Below are 21184 nucleotides of genomic sequence, written 5' to 3' on the forward strand. Positions count from 1 at the left end.
GAAGTCAAAATAGCTTTGATGGCCCTAAATAGACAAGTATCGAGATACTGGGTGAGTTAACTTGAAGAGCTCAAGAAGATTTGTCACCTCAGATTGGTGGGACTAAAAAAACCTTCAGCGAGGAAAGGGGACTTGAGGCCATAGTTAGAGTATTATAGTAGAATCCCTTTCTCCAATGTTGTGCATGTAGTTAAGATGAATAATTAAAATAATTGTGAGCTGAGGAATGAGGTAAAGCACACAAGAAATCAGTTAACACAGGCACCAGAGTCTTGAGGGAAGTTTTATATGGAAAAAAATTATGGATTGAATCAGAACTCTAAGGCCCCATTTTTCCCTATAGGGGACTTTGACCTGGAGAACAGGAAGGCAACAAACTGTTGACTTTTACCCCAGTAAACAAATTGTTTCACTAGGTGGGTTTAATTTTAGAAATTGCACACCATCATCTGGTATTATTAGCCACAATCAATACTACCTGTAAGGTCAGCCCAGCCTAAACTGGCCCATTGGGGTCTTTAAGGCTCAAGAAAGAGGGCCATAGCTTCCTTCTCCCAAATGAGAGTTCAATTCCATGAGTTTTAAAGAAAAAACTTTTAAGATAATTTCCCTCAAAGAACCTAGTGAAGAGGAAGGGATTCAGGAAGAAATAAACACAACAATGCCATTCACTTCATTCACACACTTAGCATATGCAACTTTAATCAACCAAAAGAAAAAGTCCCAAATGTACAAGTGAAAAAAAATCCATACTGTTGACACAGGCTTAACTAATATCAGCTACTTTTATGTACAGCTGTATAAGTTCAAAAAAGCTATCCTATATGTATGTACAAAAGTTGTTTATACACAGGTCTGTACATAAGGGTCTATACATTTATTTCCTCAGAACCCTTAAGGTGCCACCTTTTGGTGAAGACACCAACACTTCATTCACATATCTTACAAAAAAAGACTGTTTCCTGTATTCAGGACTGACAACACTGCATCCTGTATTCAGACCATGTAGGCTCCACTCGGTTGGTTAATAAGTTCCTTCCATCATAATGCAGACAACACCAGGTGCCTGGGTGCCCTTAAATAGCTTCGCACAGGGTGCTACAAAGTAAAAGCCCATAAACCAACATGAGATGAGGAAGCAGAGTCCTGACCAGGGTGCCACCAAAAGGTCCAGGCTTAGACAAGCCTGCCGCCCTGCTCACTGTCGGTACTCCAGTTCATCTACACTGATGACTTTGGCAGGCATGGAGGGCAGGGGCTGCTGTAGCACATCTGAGCCAAACCATTTGGCAAGGCCCACGGGGGAGCTGCTCCTCTGGCTGGGGCGGTGCTCTAGCTGGGAGTGCATATGAGGCAGGCCTGACCGGCTGGGCACATTCTGAGGCGTCGTCTGAACGCTGACAGCAGCTGCCTGGGAACCAGACCCTGGAGGATGAAGAACTGTGGCGATAAGAAAGAAGGTTATCATTCAGAGCACAAGGAGGGGAGGTAGTTCTCCAGCAGGCCCTGCTTCACTCAAATCCTATCCATGAAACTCCAAACAGAATTCTTTACCATGTGATTGATTCTAGGCTTCTTTAGGAAATTCCTTTGCAAAATGCCAGAAGACAGTACCTTGGAAAGCTGAGCTATTCAGAAGCAATCCATATTGAGAGCCCATCCTAGATGACATGCCTACTACTTCCCAAGACAAGCAGAAACAATGACATAAGCTGGTGAGAGAGCATCTACTCTCGGCAGTCCCTATGCTGAATCTGTCGGAAGGATTCTCAGCCTCCTCTCCCCTAAGAGGCAAAGGGACAAAAAAAAAAAAGCCAGAGCACACCTGGCTCTCCCACTGGCTTCACAGGAATTCCAAATCCCACAGAGGTCGGTTTACTTCATCCTATTCTCTGATTACACCCTTATCCCAGTCTTGCTAGGGTGAATGGTCAGTGTCATTTTATCCCCTTCACTGGAAACTGGTTCAAAAACTTTAAGCCTGAGCCCATCCTCAGCTCACCTGGCCCATTTCTGAACCTACCTGAGCGCTGTAGCTGCTGTTGCATCATTGCCAGATGCAGAGGTGTCCCAGGACGAGGGTTTAGGAGAGGGTGACTAGTGGCAGGTAAAGGGTAAAAGGGTTGACCCAGGATTGGGCCAGATAGTCCCTGTAAATGAGTCAGGTCCATCCCAGGAGGAAGCACACCTATTGGGCAGAAAGAATAAACTGGTGAGAAATAATCTACCTGGAAATTTTCAAGCCTGACTATACAGTTTTGCTAATCAGAAAGTTTATTAAGAATGAAGAATGCTCAATGCTAGGTTCCTGATCTTTTAATCGACTAAGGGATAGATCAGATTGGACCCACTGGTTAAAATGGAAAAAACCTAGTAACATCTTTTTAGGGATGAAAACCTTCATCAGTTCTAGCAACTGTCATCATGCCAGGTCAGAAACTCACCAGCTTGGAGCAAACTTGGAAGATGCTGTGGATGTACTCCCTGGGCCAGCATCCTTTGGACCAACCCTGGGTGAAGCTGGTGAGCAGGCCGAACGATGGGGACATGGGGGACAAGGGGGACTTGGTGGACAGGGCGGAGAAAAGGTGTTCCTGGAACTGGAGATGCCAAGGTGGGTGTTTTTCTCCCAGTTGCTTTAGGTCGATAATCTTGTTCTTTGGTGTAACGATTGGTCTGGGATAGTGGGGTGGAACATGAAAACCGCTGTAGGGTTGATAGTTTGGGATTTGTAGTGGGAGAAGAGTCTCGATCAGCAGTGGGCACAGAGCTGGATGACAGGAGGGTCTCTGTAAGGATCCAGAAAGAGAATATTTTGGTATTGGCAAACTTTTCTCAAACACATTGTCCTCCCAATGATCCAGTAACTCATTTCTTAGAAAGCTCACAATCCTTATTTGATCCCCTCAACAGATTTAGAGGATTGCATTGTAGGGACCATCGTTTGGCCTTATGAACAGGCCTAGTCAAGGTCATGGGTAGTTAAGGACAGACCTGGGAGTAGACCCCAAGTTTTCCAGTCTTCCAACACCTTGCTGCAAGAGTTTATTTTTGCTACACTCTAAAAAACCAAAGACTCTGAAGTTGTAAATGAGATAACTTTTAAGAAGCCCACATCTTTGTTCTTATAATCTTCCCAATCCAGGAATAGCTACGGGCAAGCAAGCCTGGCATATCAGGTCTGGTGGTCTAACTCAGTTGGGCACCCTGGTCTGCCCATATGCCTGTGGTCTGCATCTGTGTGGGAGCTAGTCCTGTCCTAGTCAGCTGCTTGGGATTAACACGCTTTCTAGTCTAAGGGGAAAATCAAGTGAGTAAAATTATGCAAATCCATCACAACAGAAAGCTTAAAGAGTAATTATAGTCTGGTGAAGGAATCTGAACTGCCTTTTAGTAGGACCAACAGGATTTCCTTTTTTTTTTTTTCTCAGAAGCTTTCTCACAGGCAAAAAGCTCTCAGACCAATACTCTAGACCTATGTAAACCTCACTCATTAGAATGTTTCACTATGTCCTTAAAATCCCAACTGTGCAACCCCTAAAAACCTCTTACATTTTCTACATATTTATAAAAGGCTCTCACACACCTCCTATATGCTTCACGCATCGCACAGATTTTATTGGATGATTAGTCTCCACAGACTGGAGAGAACCTTTCAGAAATAAACCTGGTTGAACTTTTATTAATTTGCCAAATAAATGTACTAATAATTCAAGCCAAAATAAGGATCCTAAACTAATGTTTGTTCTTCCTAATACCAGCACTCATGCCTGCCACTGTTAGATGGGTCAGAATTTCAAGTGGCTGAAGTAACTGTGAGCTGGTCCAACCCTTCTCACTGTTAGACACAGAACTGTGGTCCAAAGCAACCAGGAGTCTTGCCCAGGGCTTTGCAGGCTGATGCTCTGTCACATACGTTATTGGGCAGTACATCCTCAACAGCTCTGCAGTACCTTCACTGGGCTTCTGAGTGTCCTCTTTACTGTCACCAAGAGCTGCTTTTCCAGATGCTGGCTCCTCCTTGCTTTTCTCTTTGCTCTCGTACATCTTACGAATCACTGAGGTAGGAGTGAAGGAAGGAGAAAGCTGCAGAGAAAAACAGTATGAACACATTCTTTAAATGCCTTTCCTAATCAACTGGCCAACTACTGAAGCTGAAGAGTCCCCTTCTGGCTACATGTGGCAGAGGCCAACTCCAACGTTCTGGTCTCTAGCTGCTGGAAGAAAAGCAACAGGATGGGCCAAATAGGCGGTGGCCCAAGTGCACCATCCCATGCTCACAATTTCATCAAAACCTAGATTTAGCTCTAGCATAAAGGTAGTTGAAGCACAGAAGCTTCAACCTACCTGTCTGCGGTGATGGGGATCTGCCTATGCAGCCTCTGCTTCAGGATTAGGCTGGGAAGGGGGAAAGAACATGGCCAGAAGTATACCCTGAAATAGCAGCCCTCCCAGCTAGGAAAGGACATTTCAGCGACAACCACAGAACCTAAATTTCTCTATACTCCTAATGTTTCCCATTGTAACCTGGCTACCAGAAAATCCACAATTATCTTCTTAAAGGTCTCCTCAGCCACCAGTACTCACTATTTGGGGTCATTTGTTCCCACCTCTTTATTGCCTACTTTTACATTGATGATTTTATTATGCATGCAACTTTTCTCATTAAACAACCCCAAATCCTCGATGATAGGAGACAGGGCATGAATTATGAACAGAAAAGCTCTTAGATCCTGCTTTCAGGGTGCTTGGTGCAAAGACCCACTTGAGGTCCTGAAGTACAGAGCAATAGTCTTTTCCCCTTATCAGCTTTGACTAGGTGATTAAGGTCTGTGGGGGGATGAGACCTAAAAAAAGGTAAATAATGCTGGTACACGAGTCGGCTGTAAAACTTGAGTTGTCACCACAAATAAGCAAACCTCTCTATCCCAGCCTTAACTTGTATTGAGACCTGAATCTGAATTTGTGAACTCCCACCATGTTTCTCTGGACTTCCCATGCTCCAAGCCCAGTCACCTCACCTCCCATCCTTACCCCTGTCCTCCCCTGCTCCCCACTCCAATTCTTCATTTGTTTGAACATATCACACCACCCTGTATGCTCTGGCCCTTACTTGTCTATCTGCTGGAACACACTTTCCCCAAGGTAGGGGCTTCACTAGAACTTAGAATCCTAAGAGTTAGACTGTATCCTGAGAGGGGAGGACCTAATAAATAGGCAGGTATAAAAGTCTATTAAATCACTGACTCCTGTGGAAGGCACTCAAGGACATTTTGGGGTACGCAGTGATCCAACATAGGCACAACCAAACAGGGAGAGGCCTAGGAGTCATTCACAAAGGCAAAGGTCACTGACCATGCTTGTGATGGAGGCGGCTGGGGCAGGGGAAGAGGAATTCCCTCCGTGCACAGGTGCTGGTGACTTGGTCACTCGCGGTTGCCTGTGAACAAATCAATTATCAGTGTGAGCCCCAAGCTGCTCAAACTCCAAGTTCTAAAACCACATAAAACTCAAGGCCAGCCTAGGAAGCATCCCATTTCCTTTCTTCAATTCAATTTCCCAAGCATTTAATAAGTGCTTAACATATGCAAAACCATGTGCTAAGTTCTGAGGAAAGACAAAAGCTTAATGATACATGGTCCCGGGCCTTGCAAGAACTCTCATCTAGTGGGGGAGATACTTAATAACCTAGGGCAAACAAGGCATGTCAATATTAGGGTACCAACAAAGTACAATGGGAAAATGAGGGGTAGAAGGAATGAGAGGGTACCCCCTACAATGCAGGGACTTTGCAAAAGCTTCTCTTGGAAGGAGCTGCATTGAGTGTGCCAATGAGAAACTACGGACGGAGAACAATGATTCAGGTAGAAGGAACAGGTACAGGGACTTGAGAAGGCCTTGGGAATGCAGGGTTATCCAGAGCTAGTGTGTAGTTTACTTGCTGACTATTCCAATACTAGGTGAGGTAGGCTAGGGAGGGCCTTTATTCTGTAGGGCAGGCTGTGCTCCAGAAGGTAGGGAGCAACACTGAGTAGGCACAGTGCCTGGCGTAGAACTGAGGCTCTGTGAGACACTGGTTCAAGTCAAATAGAGCACCAAGACTTTGAGCTATTTTAGGACCCAGTTACATGCAGCATTCCCCGCTACTCCTGGTCTACACACAGGGTTGGTCCCAGGCTTCCCAAATAAAGTTTAAAAGAGCAGACTTCCCTTCTCTCCCCAGACATCCTACTTATTCTCTCTTAACTTGGAAGAAAACAGGAAACAGTTGATCATGACAAACAGGCTGAGAGAAGAATGAACTATGTGAGCTCACTGGCTAATCAAAGCTTCACTGCATTTCAGCCATGTCAGACCTTGTACTGCAAAGGCCAAAGCTCCAAGTACAGTCAATGATTCTGGAAGTTCTCTGACTCATAAGCAGATGGGAATCCTAAACTCATGGCTTCTTTCCAGTCTGTACCAGGTAAGCCCCAGTGCTGCCACCCTGAGACTCTGAGTATGATGACAAGGGGAGAGAGAGACAGTAGTACTCTGGGTGACTAAGAGGTAACCTCCAATCTGGTGGTTCTGCACGACCTATCATTTATTCCTTCTGATAAACATATTTGAGCACCTACTATGTGCTAGACACTGTTCTAGGTGCTGGGGATACAGCAGTAAACAAAACAAAAATCTCTGGCTTCATTACATTCTTGTGTTTGCAGGGTAGAGGGGTTACTATGGGCAGGGAGACAGAAAAAAAAATAATATGTTAGAAGGTGATAGGTTCAATAAAAAAGTAAAGCAAGGCAAGGAGAAACCATGTCTGTTGGGGGACACAACTGTGTACAGGGTATTCAGGGAAGGCCTGCCATTTCATCTAAAAATTGAAGGCTCCACCGACAGTGACTTGGATCTACCTGCTAGCTTCAAGTTAAGTCACATTTAAAAAACCTAAGTTCCTGTATCTGTAAAATGCAGTTCTTTACCCCATCTACCTCACGGAGTTGTTGCCAAGAGCAAATTAAATTGTGGATATCAAAAGTGCTTTGAAGGTCAACAAATCAAACAAATCATTATGTTGTAGAGAGAAGTCCAGTGAAGGGGCTTGGCAGACCAGTCCTGAGCTCTCTGTTTAGGCTGAGGGCTATAGATCAGATACATTTATGCAAGGGAATGGGGTACTTACTGGTCCCAATGTTTTCTGAAAGTTTCAACATACAAAACCAGCTAAAGGAAGACACTGAGACAGCAATTTTAATAATCACATCAAAACAAATACGGCTTAAGTACCAAATACTATATGGGGCAGGAGTATAGTGTTCAAGGATGCACATTTTGGTGATAAAACTAAAAATACGAAGGTGGTGATTACTTTCAAAGACTGGACAATGGTCACTTCTGGAGAAAAGGGGTATTATTGAGATAAGGCACAAGGAGGGCTTCTGGGTAGCTAACAAGAGTTTACCTTACAATAAGCCATATATTTGCTTCATGCAGTTTTCTGCTTGTTTTATTTTACAATAAAAAAGAACAATATTGCTACCCTTTCCTCCCCAACTTATGGTTCATTTCATTTCACTACTTGTTGAAACTAGTGGAGAGAATGAGAGGAGAGTGAAGTCAGTAATCATTTGTTAACAGCTCTGATCAACAAACCTGAATCAAGGCACAGTTTGATACTCAACAAGGAATCTGAGGGGGAGGAAGCTAGGTATAGTTTTACTTTTCATCATTTCATAAGCATAACTGCAAATAAGTAGCTATGCTAGCTACATATGTAAAAAGGAATCCGTTAAATGAAAAATATAAATAAAATTATATAGGATGAAAAGCCTATGCCCCTGCACTAGAATTCAATCATACAATTTCCTCTACTGAACATTCGGGAGATGGAACTGTCACCATATATTGTATAATATATCAGTGTGTAAAACAGAAGTTATACTATGGATAACTAATTTGCAAATCTCCACAAGGGTAGGATTAATAATTTACCTGTTTCTGAATCCATCTCTGGTTCTGTCCACCTGCGGTTTGCCAAAACCAGGCTGGTAGAAGTTTGCTGCCTGCACTGCAAGGTCATGTGGCAGGGCCAGCCCCTCCAAAGCTGCCTGTTGCAATTCTAGCTGGCTCATCTGCTGAACAGAAGTGGCAGAGGTGGGGTCAGCAGAAGAATGACAGTCAGTGCACTTTCTACAAAGGTCTCTCTTTGCTCTTTTGGAAAAGGTATGTTTAAGCAGCAGCTGAGAGAAATTAGATACTGCAAACCTGACTAAACTGTGCTGCCATCCACTGAACAGAATTTTAGCTATTTAAGTATGACATAATTTTACCAATTTTCTAGCCTTCACTGGGCTTGAGTTATAATTCAAAACCACTTCCAAGCATTGCAGCAATTTAATTCTCTATCCCACAAGCAACAATAAGGGTAAAAAGCAAGCAACAGATTAAGTTTGAGAAAGAGCTCAGCCAGACCTGGGCTGTGACAGGGCTCATGGGCTTGCGCATGCCTTGGAATGGATCTCCGAGAAGCTGCTGTGGTCCTGGTGTGAAACCTGTTGGGAAGGTTAAAGATTCAGTGCGTGTCAAGACAGCACCTGTCCCTCCAAGAGGCATTATCACCAATGCATGCTGCTCCTCGCTGAACACCATCTCTTTCAGGAAGTACTGATTTCCTGGGCTGATGATGTCTCTCTTCTTCTGTGCCCCACAGTGGGCTATGTGGACCTCAATCAGAGCTAATTAATGACTCAAACTGCTGGTATCTATCTTCCTAGCTAAGCTGTCAGCTTTGTTTCTTTCAGAGGCGAGACCTCTATCTGGGAGAGAACAGCTTTTCTAGCCAGTGATTTGGCCCATTGCAACCACACTAGCTGATACCAAAGCAGAGGCCAGTGCTCTGAGGTTCATACTCTTTCCATTATATCTCCCTAATTGTGGAAAGATTACAAAAACTTCCTCTCAAGGTATGACTGGCAGGGGCCAGAGCAGCCAGCAGCTTCAAGTGGTCGCAGGTGCAGGAACACTGAGATTCTGTACGACACTTTGCTGAGACAGCTTTGTGGAAGTGCTTCTTCCATTCATGTTCTGAATTAGCCACAAAACCTCCCATTTGGTCGTGTACAACTTCACCAGGTTGGTGGAGAGCCACTACTCTGACTTATCTATTAAGGAAAAACCTAAGGAGCCAAATTAACTTTTCTAGATTGAATTCCCAAAATAAGGAAGATGACTAAAAGGCTGGATCCAATTTAGATCAACCTCAAGAGAAAAAGTACAAAACTGCAACATGAACCTATTTATCTAGAAGGGCAGCTGGATAATAAACTATCTTCCACATCTGTGTCCTTACCACCCCCTGAAAAAAGCATAACAAATTAACACATTTCTTTTTAAACTCTTCAAGGATACCCATGAAAAAGACTTTGCCAGTTTTAAGGGAGAGGTATAACCTAGGGGAAGGGAAGGGTAAATGATGACAGATAGGCATCTACGCACAAAAGCATTTACCAATTGGTGATGGTATTCTGGGACGAAGGTAGTCTGCTGAGGCTGCTCTCGTCTGAAACACCTGTGACAAGGGAGGAGAGGGTGCTCTTTGGCCCAGTAAAGATGTCGTAGGCTCCAAGCTCCCCATAAGGCCACTCAGAAGATTGGAAGAAGCAGGTCTCTGAACAGGTGGACCCAGAAGTTCCTAAAGGCAGAAAAGTCAAATCCTTGTGAACAAACCTAGTTCTTCCTCCTAGTCAGAGGTTGTGGATTAAATTCTGGAAGCCAATGATGAATCTCCTTCCTGCTGCACTGAAGGACTTGGCACATGTACATGCAACAAATTTCTCTGAACGTTCAGCTACCAACATTTCCTTTAAGTTAGTGCTACAAATATAAGTTAGATACTTTAAATTTCCATAGAAATTGCAAACCTGCAAACTGGAAACCAAGCGCTTACTTCATCATCTTTTTTAGCCACCTCCCCACCCCACATTGAGGTTAACAAGCGACACAGAACTACGTCAGGCAGCAACATCGTATCCTTCGTTGCCGGGCAACATGGATCATTCTCTAAGGCCCAAAAGTGGACCACTACACAAAACCAGTTCGGAGGACTACTGTTCAGGACTCCAAGGCCTCGGTATAAGATTGTGAAGTACCTGCAAGATGTTCTTAGGGACAGGCTGGCCTGGAATCTCAGCAGGGGACATCAAATGGCTTTCAAGGGTTCGCTAAAAAAATCAAAGGAAAACTGGTTTTAACCTTCTTACATACTTAACTTATAGATTAATTGGGGACCACAAGAAAACATAAAAACTCCCCAGGGAGTTGGCACTTAACAGCAGAATGATGTCCATATCACAGAAAAGTCAGATCAACTTGTCCCACTCTCTCATCACACAGGTCCCAAAGATCTTGGAACAGAAAGAATTTTCACATGTACGTGCAAAGTCCACTCAGAGACCCTCAGACAAGCTCTTTTCTGTGGTAACCCTAAGTCCATTTTACTATTTCTAACACTGTGACCAAAAGAAGGGGAAAAGAAAATGGTGAAACAGGGCAACACTTATTTACTGAGAAGCCACAAGCAGGAAATTTTGATAATCTATAGATTTTAATTTTCGAGGCAACCTTTGCTACCCATTGTCTTTAACAAGATTTATAGACCACAGATGGTATGAAAAACCTAGTAAACAACATGTGAGTTTGGCCAAAATTGTTATATTTCAGAGTTTCATATTTCAGGAAATTTAAACTTTATTATTTTTTAACAAGCTACTCCAAATGGGTCTCATATACAGGGCAAAATTCGTATCCTCCACTTTTAGCTCTTTTAATGCAGCAGCAGTTATGTTTTGCATCGAACTTGTATTACCTCTGGTGCTTCAGGACATCCCTGTGTCCATTTAGCTCTGCCTGAAGTGCTTTCTCTGTCAGTTTCCCTTCCACAAGCTGAACTGCCAAGGTCCACAGCAATGCCCTCGGGAGTGACAAATAGCCCAAAGATATCCAAGTGTTTCATTGCTGGTTTTGGAATTGGAACTGACTGTAAATGATTTTAATAAGATCTCCTCAAGAGTCATTTAATTCCATTTAACAAAAACAAATAGGCGGGCTCCCTTGGTGGCGCAGTGGTTAAGAATCTGCCTGCCAATGCAGGGGACACGGGTTCGAGCCCTGCTCTAGGAAGATCCCACATGCCGCGGAGCAACTAAGCCCGTGCGCCACAACTACTGAGCCTGCGCTCTAGAGCCCGCGTTGCACAACTACTGAGCCCACGTGTCACAACTACTGAAGCCCATGCGCCTAGAGCCTGTGCTCCGCAACAAGAGAAGCCACCGCAATGAGAAGCCCGTGCACCGCAACGGAGAGTAGCCCCCACTCGCCGCAACTAGAGAAAGCCCACGCCCAGCAACGAAGACCCAACACAGCCAAAAATAAATAAATAAAATAAATTTATTTTAAAAAACCCAAAAAACAAAAAAAACAAATAGGCAACTTTATACTACATGGCTTACTATATTTGGAGGATAGCGTCTACAATTTAATTTGAAATAGAGTTTAGATTGAACCAACATGTCCTATTTTGGGGATAAACAATATGATTGAACCAAAACAGAGGCAGATCAGAAATAGTATACATAACACACACAGTCACAGTAACTAAAAGCTTGGAAGAATTCCATGACTTAAACAACAACATGCAAATCAAGTAATATTTTGGGATAATGCCCGGTGCACTTATTACATTATTTCCTTGTTGCTTTCTTTTCTAGGTTGAGTTTGTGTTACTCTTTGCCTGGCACCTTAAATTATATCATCCATTCCTTTACGCGTGTTCGTTTGAGGCTCATTCCCTCAGCTGAAGCCAGATATATTTCAGAGCACTGAAACCCCAACATCATACCAGTTATCCTCACAAATCCGGGTCAACTGTGTTAATATCAAACCCTAGAATCATATCTGAAACAAGATGTTCAAAAGCATCAGGTAAACTGTTGAATTCCCCTGCTCCCATTTCTTTACTTACACTAAAAGTGGCTATTTACAAGATTTGACCCCTACCACTGTAGTCAGCATGTAATCACCATGACATAAAGGTACTGGGTTGGCCAAAAAGTTTGGGTTTTTCCGTTAAATCACAGAAAACCCCGAATGGACTTTTTGGCCAACCCAATAACAAGAAAGCAGAACAGGATAGTTTGCAGTCCTGTAATCTGGTCCTCATTTGAAAGCATTTATATCTAGTAATTCTTTGCACGGAAATTATCTAAAGCAGCTTACAAGGAACACTCCCCTATAACTGGCATGGTGTGGTCAGATACACAGAAATAAGTCTACCTATCTGAGATGCCTCCTTTCAGAGGCAGAGAGTCAGGTAGGTAGGCCAGGAACAATGGCGTCTGTTAGGATCTAGCACTAACAGCTGGTCAGAAAAGAAACATCAAAAATCAGCTGCCCTCTACTGGTACAAGGCACAATGAAACAGCTACTTCTCCCATGGTTAACCTGTAGTTCTCAGACAAGAAGGTGTCAGGAAAAACAAGAGGCAAAACTCAGTTTGGTAAATTTGCTATAACTGAGCAACTAGAGTAAGTCTATGTTTTTATTTATTGTTCAGATTTACCATTTCCCTTTCACTTTGTATCATCAAAGGTTAGCAACAGTAACACACAGACCATGGCTGAGAGGCGACCTCTAAATGTGTTATGACAAAGACCAGTATGTGCTACACACCTGCATTTACTGACATGCAGTCACCTTGTAACCCAACTTCATGTCTAAAGGTGTTTTATAAGTTTGGAGTCACAGCTTTTTTTATTAGTAAATTAACAGAATGCAACTGTCTTGAAAAATTCATCTTAGATACTTTACAAATGATATGTATACCTGTCAACTGCCTACTCAAGAAAGCAAGTAATCTCAGGTATCTGGGAGTAATTAGAAGTTGTGAAAAGATTTTACTCTAAAAATATGGTAAGTTACTTTAACTTAAGTAGCTGAATAAACAGAAAACCTTCTCTGGAGCTCACCCCAAAAGGTATGTTTACACCTTATTTTTTTCAGCAGTGAGTTAAGATAAGCAAGTTATGTCTGAATCTTTCACTGTACTGTCATGCACAGTAACTACAGATTAACCACAAGCCTGCTTTTTCAAGTAACAAACAGTATAGCGATAATTAAAGAACACACAAAAGTAGCAAGGACCAACTGACTACTAAAGAATTTCCAACTTACTCGGAATACCTTTTTTAAAAGCCATTTATTGGGTGGGAAGTGGAATAGAAAGAGGGAAAAGGAGAAAAGGTTGGGGTTTGTGCCAAATACTTACGCTGACTTTGGGCTGAGAAGGCAAAGTCCCACTTGCCTTCATGGTGCTCACTAGCTTGTTGAACGCAGTCATATCTCCATCTTTTCTGAGCTGTCGATTGCTGGTCACAGTACTCAGGGTTTCCTCTAAATGCTCTGCCATAAAGGGAGTTGAATTCTTCACCTGCTGGTCCACCTTCAAGCCCTTGAGCCCTGCTTCTACCTCTTCCACTGAAAGCACAACCCCTGAATGTGCTGAAAGGTTGAGAAAGTCCAGGTTAAGAGAAGCAAAGGAATATGTGGTAGGAATTCTCTTTGTATACCATGATGGTTAAGGTGAAAATAATTTATTTCACAGTTGAAGTGAGGTTGTCAGAAAAGGCTGACACCAAAAATAGACAAACTGAAGGCACTGAGATCCTGCAGGAGGACTTCTTATAATGAGTCTTTTGGAGACTTATTACCAGGGACAGGAATCCCAGATGGCCCAACATAAGCAAGAGTGCTACCTGCACTATGGTTATTATATCACGAAGGTTGTATGTTGAGGGCTTAATAACCTAAGCAAGAACATAGCAGACTGGGGCAGAGGTGTGAGGAGCTGCCAAGTTATGCTCGGGAGGACTGCAACATTCACGGGAGTGTTATACTCAGGCTCCAGGTAAGGAGGACGTAGAAGAAAAGTTCTTACCATGGAGCTCGTGATCCAGTGACTACCAGATTCTCAAAGAGGTGGTACTATTTGATAAAAAGTTTTTTTTGAAGAACATTAAACAAAACCCACCATCTATCTGACTTTTGATGAGATAGCAGTCTGTTAGAACCAATTCTGCCATTAAGACAGAGCATCCAAATGTTTCAAATATCTAAAGCAGACTCTAATAAAAACTTACAGCTCTCTTTAAGCTTTTCTTTATTTGCAGAAAGGCTGGAAAGGAGAGGTTTTAAATCCACTTTGGCTTTCTGTAGCATTTCTAGAATATCTACTTTATTTTCAGCATGGTCTTCTAATGGTATAGGAGCAAAATAATTCCCCGAGTTCTGTCCAGGAGAGAGGATGGCTTGTTCCAGACCTAGTATTGCAAGCAAATATATTCATAATTAATTGGTCCCAATAAAGCACAGAAATATATCTTCAACAGTATTAAAAGGACACAAATTGAAGGGTTTTTTCAGTATCCAGAAACCCTTTAATGGACCCCTGACTAATGAAGACAAAATGAACCATATCAGGGAAAGCTCAAGTCTACATCCAAGACCAGAACCTGAAGCAATTTTACCTGCAAGTCTCTCCAGCTCTTCATGCGGTGTTGACCCAAGACTGCTGGATCGGCTTCCTGATCGGCTCGGGTTAGAGAACCACCTACTGAATCGACTGGCAGAGACTGACCCTTCTCCCAAAACATCTTCTATCATCTAAAGGGAAAGATAAAAGAAGCTAAGACAATAGTTTCTAGGTGAAAAGGACAAGAAGGTTCAAATTTTAAGAAAGGGTCACTTACTTTGAAACTTCCTTTGATGCTGCTGACCTGAAGGCAAACACCCTCAGAACTTAGGATTCTGAACATCTTTAACTTTTCTTCCCCTCCTGGATCATTTCTGAGTAACCCAAACTTGGGCATAACCAACCATGTATTCTCTAAGCATATAAAGCAAAACCTCTGTGCCACATAAAGTGTTCTGGTTTTCTATCTTTGCCTCATTAGAAAATCCATGAATGTTCTAAGAGGGTATAGTTTCAAAATAAAAATCAGCACCAGAGTAAAGCATTCCATTGCCAAGCTGATGAGTGACCTTCAACTAAGCATCAGGTATGGAGAGCTGATGAAAGAAAACCCTTGCTTCAGACTTCAGCATCCTCAAGGTTGTAATGAACATCATGAAATCCAATGCTGACAATTTCAGAACCCAAAAGCTAAAAAGTAGAGCTCATAAAGATCATATTTCCAAGTCATATTTCCTAGTCAAAGTCCAAGTCAGAATGTGAAAGATGAACTTTTAATTGATCTCTAATATCTGTTTGAACTTAATAGAAAGTTTTCAGGTGTTTGTTTTCTTTTAAATCTGACCTCCATAGTTTTTGGTTTAATAATAAGAGCAATTAAATGATGCACTATGATCAGAAGTAATTTCTTCAATGCTGTTTCATAACAGTGATTTCTATTACCAATCCTTCTTAAAAACTAAATTTAAGCATTGAAAATGAAATTTTCAGTTGTACCCTATTATAAATCTAATTAAATATCCAAATTGATCTTTATGCAGTTCTCTTACCAATATTTAGAAAAGACAAGATAAGGCAAATATCAATCCAAAAATGAGGCACATCCTTGACAATAAGGCATAAACAGAAAACAGGTTTTTCTGAAGGCTGGTACATAGATGACAGAGTTAGGGACTTTGTTTTATCTGAAGTCTAAAACCCCCAGTTTCTAGTCAAAGTTCAGCAGTGGAAGGTTAGATTTATTCTTTTATTCTTATCTGGAAGAATTTTCTCATAACACATGCCCAATCTAAGCCACAAATAATTCTCTTGAACACAAGAATGAGACATTGATTACTTGTGGTACTTCTATTTTCTTAGGTATTATTCAACAGTTTCAATCACATTCCACTTGTAGACTCTCATACCTTAAATAATGCTGACTTTTTTTTTTCTTTTTTTTAGGGAAAAGACCGATTTTTTTTTACTGGATTTGGCTTTGACAAGTACTGGCAAACCCTGCAGACACGAATACAAAATGATTGTAAACAAACAGGCCGTGCCAGCAAATGCTGACTTTCAAGTCCACTAATTTGCAATCATTAAATTATAGGAGAAGCATTATAAAGTGATGTTTCACTGTGAAAAATTGGGAATTGTACCCAAAACACAACCACCTTGGTGATAAACAGGAATTTTTAAAAGTAAAAGCTAGAGCTGTTTAAAATATTTTAATTTTGAAAAGAGTTTGAAATTTTAAAAATAGTAAAAATAGCTTTGCACTTTGTTTTTATTTCCTCTGATCATATTGTATAGGAAAAAAGCCAGAAGATACACAGGAGGAACATGAAAAAGTAAAGGAAGTGAATATAAGGTATCTGGACATTTTCTAAAGATTTGACAGTAAGTGTTAAGAAAGTCATTTCCATATTTTGATCAGTGACCAACTTTGTTTGTTAGAGAAGCTAAGTTTTATTATAGCTAAAACATAAGTAGAGACAAAGTCGCTTTTACACACCACTTACTAGAAATGCCAATTTCAAGAAGCTAGAGCATTTTGAACCCAAAAAGAATCTTAAGAGTTTATCTAGTCAGTCATTTTTTACCACAGAGCCAGCAGGGATACTCTAATACCAGTCCCTCCCTCCCCTTATGCACATTGGTACTCAGCTGACTGCTGCTACATCCCACAGCCTAAGCTAGTCAAGAAGAGGAGGCTGTGAACTGCAGTCTGGTATGTTTCAACTGCTCTTTCTAGACTACATTTTTAATAGCATTTTTAAGGTAACCTATATGACTGTTAGTTTGGTCCGTCAAAGGTCATTTAGACTAGTCATATCCTTGGATTCATATTATTCTGATACAGATATTGTGAAATATTTTTGCTCTTTGACAATTACTAAGTTTTACTGATCAATGCTTTTCTTTTATTACTTTCCACTTTTATGGAAATTTCCATATTTTTGTATTTGTTTCACTCTAGTTTGATTTTTCTTTGGATTTCTAATGAATGCATTTAAGGCTACACACTTTCATCTTAGCACACTTTTGATTATTCCACCAAGGTTTTTCTATGTCATGCTCCTGTTCGTCACTCTACATAGTTTAGGATTTCTGTTTTGATTTCCTTTTTCTTCATTCAAAATACTTCTATGTACCTGTTATGTGTCAGGTACTGTAGTAAGAGCTGCATATCTAAAATCAGCTTATTTTTAATTACGTAACTGAAATTATTTGCACATGTGATCTAAATTTTCATTTTGTACAGATTTTCGTGGCTGTCAACTTCTAATGTATTGCAATGCCAGTAAATATAGCTTAAAAGTATAGGGTGTAATTCTGTTTATGCCAATTAATACCCAACATCTGTGGGGCCTACTAAGTGCCAGGTACTATACCTCAAACACTTTATATCATTTGTCAGTTGATATTCAAATCTTATATATAGCCCTTCTTATTTTTCCCAATTGACTGGTCATTTTCTGAGCATAATAATAGAGTCCAGCTGGTTATACAGCACAACCAGAGCATCTCTTTTTACTGATCCCAGCTTTGCTTTTAAGTGAATCTATTATAGAATATACACCTTAATGAGCAGTACCTCCATGAAAAACATGGAGAGATTTCCTAGCTAGGTACCTTCTCAGAATTAACCAAGTTTTGGTTGAGGGTGAGGGCCAAAGGATAAGATGGTGCTGCGTTCCTATTCCTCCCTTTTATGCTTTATAGGCAGTATAGTTGGGGGGAATTAGGAGTAAAGACTGTTAACTGAAACTACAAAAATTAGAATTCAGTTTCCACTACTAACTAGCTATGTGACTTTAGGCAAGTTATTTAAACCTCTCTGTGCCTGCCTTCCTCATCTGTAAAACAGAAACAGTAGTAATCTAACTTACAATGGTTTTGTGGGGATTAAATGACTTATTGGATATAAAACCTAAAACAATCAACACTGTATGCATGTTACCTATTATTAAAAGTTTAGTTTTGAATTCTTCCTTTGCCTAGGTACACAGGTTAAGTTTCACAGGTACTCACATTTGGAGCCAAGTACAGGCCTCTAAATTTTGACCTTTTGCTGTGAAAACTTTTTACAATAAGATTTCCATCTGTCTTCTAAGAGAATGCAAAAAAAAAAAGTCACTCAACACAGCTGGTATAAAAATAAAAAATTACTGTCCCCTCAAAAGCTAAGAATTTGAGAGGATCACTCAGCTTTACATCAAGTAAATTAAACTCATATCTGGATGCAACCCTTCTGCTCATAGTGAGCCAAAGGACTACTGGCCAGCTCACTGTAAGTGACGTATCTGGCTAGGACTTACAGTTAAAACTGTGCTAGAACTTAAGGAGCAAAACCATGCAGCTGCCGGTTGATCTGCAGCCGCCCTCCACATATTCCTGAACAGCGCTGTAGAAAAGTGTGGTCTTGGGCCAAGCTGGTCCACAATGAGGTAAGTTGAGAGTTGGAGTAAATGCTTAGCAACTTTTATAGCAACTGAGCATTGCTGTGATATTTGTACTTTATACTAAAGTACTGGTCCTCAATGGATTGGAAATAAAACCTGGCCTTCACCATAGAGAATTTGAGAAGTACTGCCCTAGAACTCACCTGTGGCCCTGTACCTATCAGTGCTATGCAGTGTCTGCTCACCTATTCCGGGTGGCCATCTTTTAGGCTTTTGGGGGCAGGCAAATGACAAAGGCATGCCTCTCTGTCATGCCCAGCTTTGTCCACTCATGCAATGATCAAACAAGAAGCAGTTACTGTTAAGGAGTAGAGTAAGTTAAGTTAGAACCACTAGTTCTAAAGGACTGGTCAAACTTACTTGCTGTATTTCATGTCCTGTAAAGGACATCTGGGACGTACAGATGCTTTTGGTCAAATGGTTTTTAAAATTCTATTTCATCAGTCCTATGCACTCTTTCAGCAACCACAGAAAAATCTCAATTCTGGGGGCATAGGCCATAGTTTCATCTTTTCTCCAAAAATTTGATGAGGCATTACTAATCCCTAAATGGCCAAAGGGGACAGGAGCAAAGGCAGGTACCAAGTGAAGATTTGGGATGTCTTACTGTTTCTACTTTAAAAGTCGAGAAAGATTAGACCTCGACAGTTCAACAGCAACAGTGATAGTATCCCACACTCCTTTTCATGAAAGGTTTTCGGAACCATCACATCACACAGGTACCACCTAACCAGCCTTACCCAAGGAATGCAGATCAGTATGATACTGATCATCAGTTATAAAAATCCACCTCCACAATAAGGCTCTACAACAAACACTTAACTACTTAAAAATAAAAGCAGACAATGTTCTTAAAAATCTGCAGAATTCTTAGTCCAATGCTAACAACCTGGAAAAAGAGTTAACTGGTATAGAATTCTCACTTAGTCATTTCCACTTAGCCTCTCAAAACGAAGCCAACAAAAGTTAACATAATATTTAAGAATAAAAGCCAAAAAACTCCCAATCATCTAGCAAAACAAAACTTTAAAAAGAGGTATCTTAAAGACTCAGGTCAAATCTAACCCTACAGTTGCTCCATCCATGTTTATAAGCATGCTGCTACACTCACCGAAGCCAAGCATGGCACCTTATCAAGGTTAAAGAACTCATTAAAGTCAAATTCTCCTGGGGATTGCTCAGGCAAGACGGCATCCCTTGGCACTTCCTGATCAGCAGCAGGCTCCTGTTCAAGGATGACCTCCACCTCATCCTCTTCGGCCACTCCTCCATTGCACTCGACCATGCCTGAAAGCAAAACCGGACAAAGACAGTCTGATCATGTAAACTGCTCCAGACATATTTTGTGGCCTCAGCATCATCACACATGCAGAAGAGCCACAGATGACTTTAAAAGCAGACTTCTTGTGCCAGTGCAGCACTTGCAATAGTAAAACAGTTCCCTTCCTATGGGAGCTAGAGGAGGAAAAAAGACTTAATAACAAGCCAGAACACCAACATGATTTAGGAAGGATTATGATCCCTCCTCTGCCCATTCTTCAAGTTTTCTATAATGTAGTGGATTTTTTTCTAATTTTTTATTTTAAAGGACAATTTTTGAGCCTCTCTTGCTGCTTAAAAATGGAATGAAATTAATTTGGCTCTGCTTTCACCCATGTATCTGCATCACCACTTTAAGTCAGGGTTCAGCAACCTAAGGTATTTATGTGAAACCTAGTCCAAGGGCAAGTTTCATTTGCCTACTGATTGTAGTTCATCCTTCAAGGCAAAGCTCAAATGTCACCTCCACTAGGAAGTCTGCACTGCCTACCCATTTTTACCCTACCAAAAAATTAATCACCGCCTTCTCTATAATGTTTGTGTTATCTCTCAGAGTACTTATCACACTATATTATAGGAACAGTCTGGTGAGACCGAGCTTTCTGAGGCAGGAAAGCTGCTCTCATCAGCTTTGTCTTACTCTGCAGTGCCTGGTTCATTTAAAACTGAGTTATGTCTGGTTGTTAGGATGGGAAGATAAGGTCTAAGAGAAGCTACCAAGTTTCCATTTAAGGAAGCTAACATCTTAGTTTTAGCCAGAGGATGGGCAAAAGGAAAAATCCTTCAGATACAAACAGACTTTTTTTTCCTTTTAAAATAAGTGCACTGAGATACTGGAAAATCAACTTTTTAATTTGAAGAACAGAACTCCTAAAGCCCCTTCCTGCAAAAGCACCAATGTAAAAGCTGCCTATAGTTTCAAGATCACAGCAGATGTGAAGTCCTCCTAGGAAAAAAAAAGTGCCAAAGCCTGGACCCATCCCTTCTCAAAAGGCCCCAACAGGAGCCTGCAGTCTCATTATTCATCCAGGATATTCTAGACCAAGAGAGGCTAAATGCTATCATCTGCTTTCATTCCAATAACACTTCAAAAAGCTAGACAGCAAGGCAGGGGACAACAACTGAAAGGTTAAGTGGCTTGCTTACCCAAGGTCTCAATACTAGCAGGTGGCAGAAATTTCAACCCTAGGTGGGCCAGCAGTGCTCTTCTATGCTGTGCTGTGTGTGTAAGGCAGCACTGCCCCTCCACAGAGGTGCCTGCCGCCTCAGAACCCTGGGCCTTCTGAGGGCCTAAGGCAACTGGCGAGATGGACGTTTATGAGCCATGGACAAGGCAACGGGCAGCCTCTCCAGTGGGTCAGCACACACTTACTGCCAACCAGCAGAGGTAAACGATGTTCCCTAA

The 21184-nt window shown here is 41.4% G+C and overlaps 1 protein-coding gene across 5 annotated transcripts in view; it reads right to left on the reverse strand.

The window, feature by feature from the left end:
- Positions 1-672: 672 nt before the first annotated feature.
- The window catches only part of LOC103013506 (eukaryotic translation initiation factor 4E transporter), a 41517-nt gene continuing 21005 nt past the window's right edge, over positions 673-21184 (reverse strand). For 4 of the 5 annotated variants that reach the window (XM_057526218.1, XM_057526217.1, XM_057526219.1 and 1 more), the window contains 13 exons: positions 19571-19746; positions 14568-14703; positions 14181-14360; positions 13310-13542; positions 10137-10208; positions 9496-9679; positions 8461-8540; positions 7981-8123; positions 5356-5440; positions 3954-4086; positions 2445-2789; positions 2024-2188; positions 673-1440 (listed from right to left, as the gene is read on the reverse strand). In XM_057526218.1, the coding sequence (XP_057382201.1) occupies positions 1199-1440; positions 2024-2188; positions 2445-2789; positions 3954-4086; positions 5356-5440; positions 7981-8123; positions 8461-8540; positions 9496-9679; positions 10137-10208; positions 13310-13542; positions 14181-14360; positions 14568-14703; positions 19571-19746 (2174 nt within the window). In that variant the 3' untranslated portion in view covers positions 673-1198. The remainder of the gene's footprint in view (positions 1441-2023; positions 2189-2444; positions 2790-3953; positions 4087-5355; positions 5441-7980; positions 8124-8460; positions 8541-9495; positions 9680-10136; positions 10209-13309; positions 13543-14180; positions 14361-14567; positions 14704-19570; positions 19747-21184) is intronic. The other variant, XM_057526216.1, reaches the window with a different exon arrangement.

The sequence above is a fragment of the Balaenoptera acutorostrata genome, chromosome 13 (assembly GCF_949987535.1).
Source record: "Balaenoptera acutorostrata chromosome 13, mBalAcu1.1, whole genome shotgun sequence".
Classification (NCBI taxonomy): domain Eukaryota; kingdom Metazoa; phylum Chordata; class Mammalia; order Artiodactyla; family Balaenopteridae; genus Balaenoptera; species Balaenoptera acutorostrata.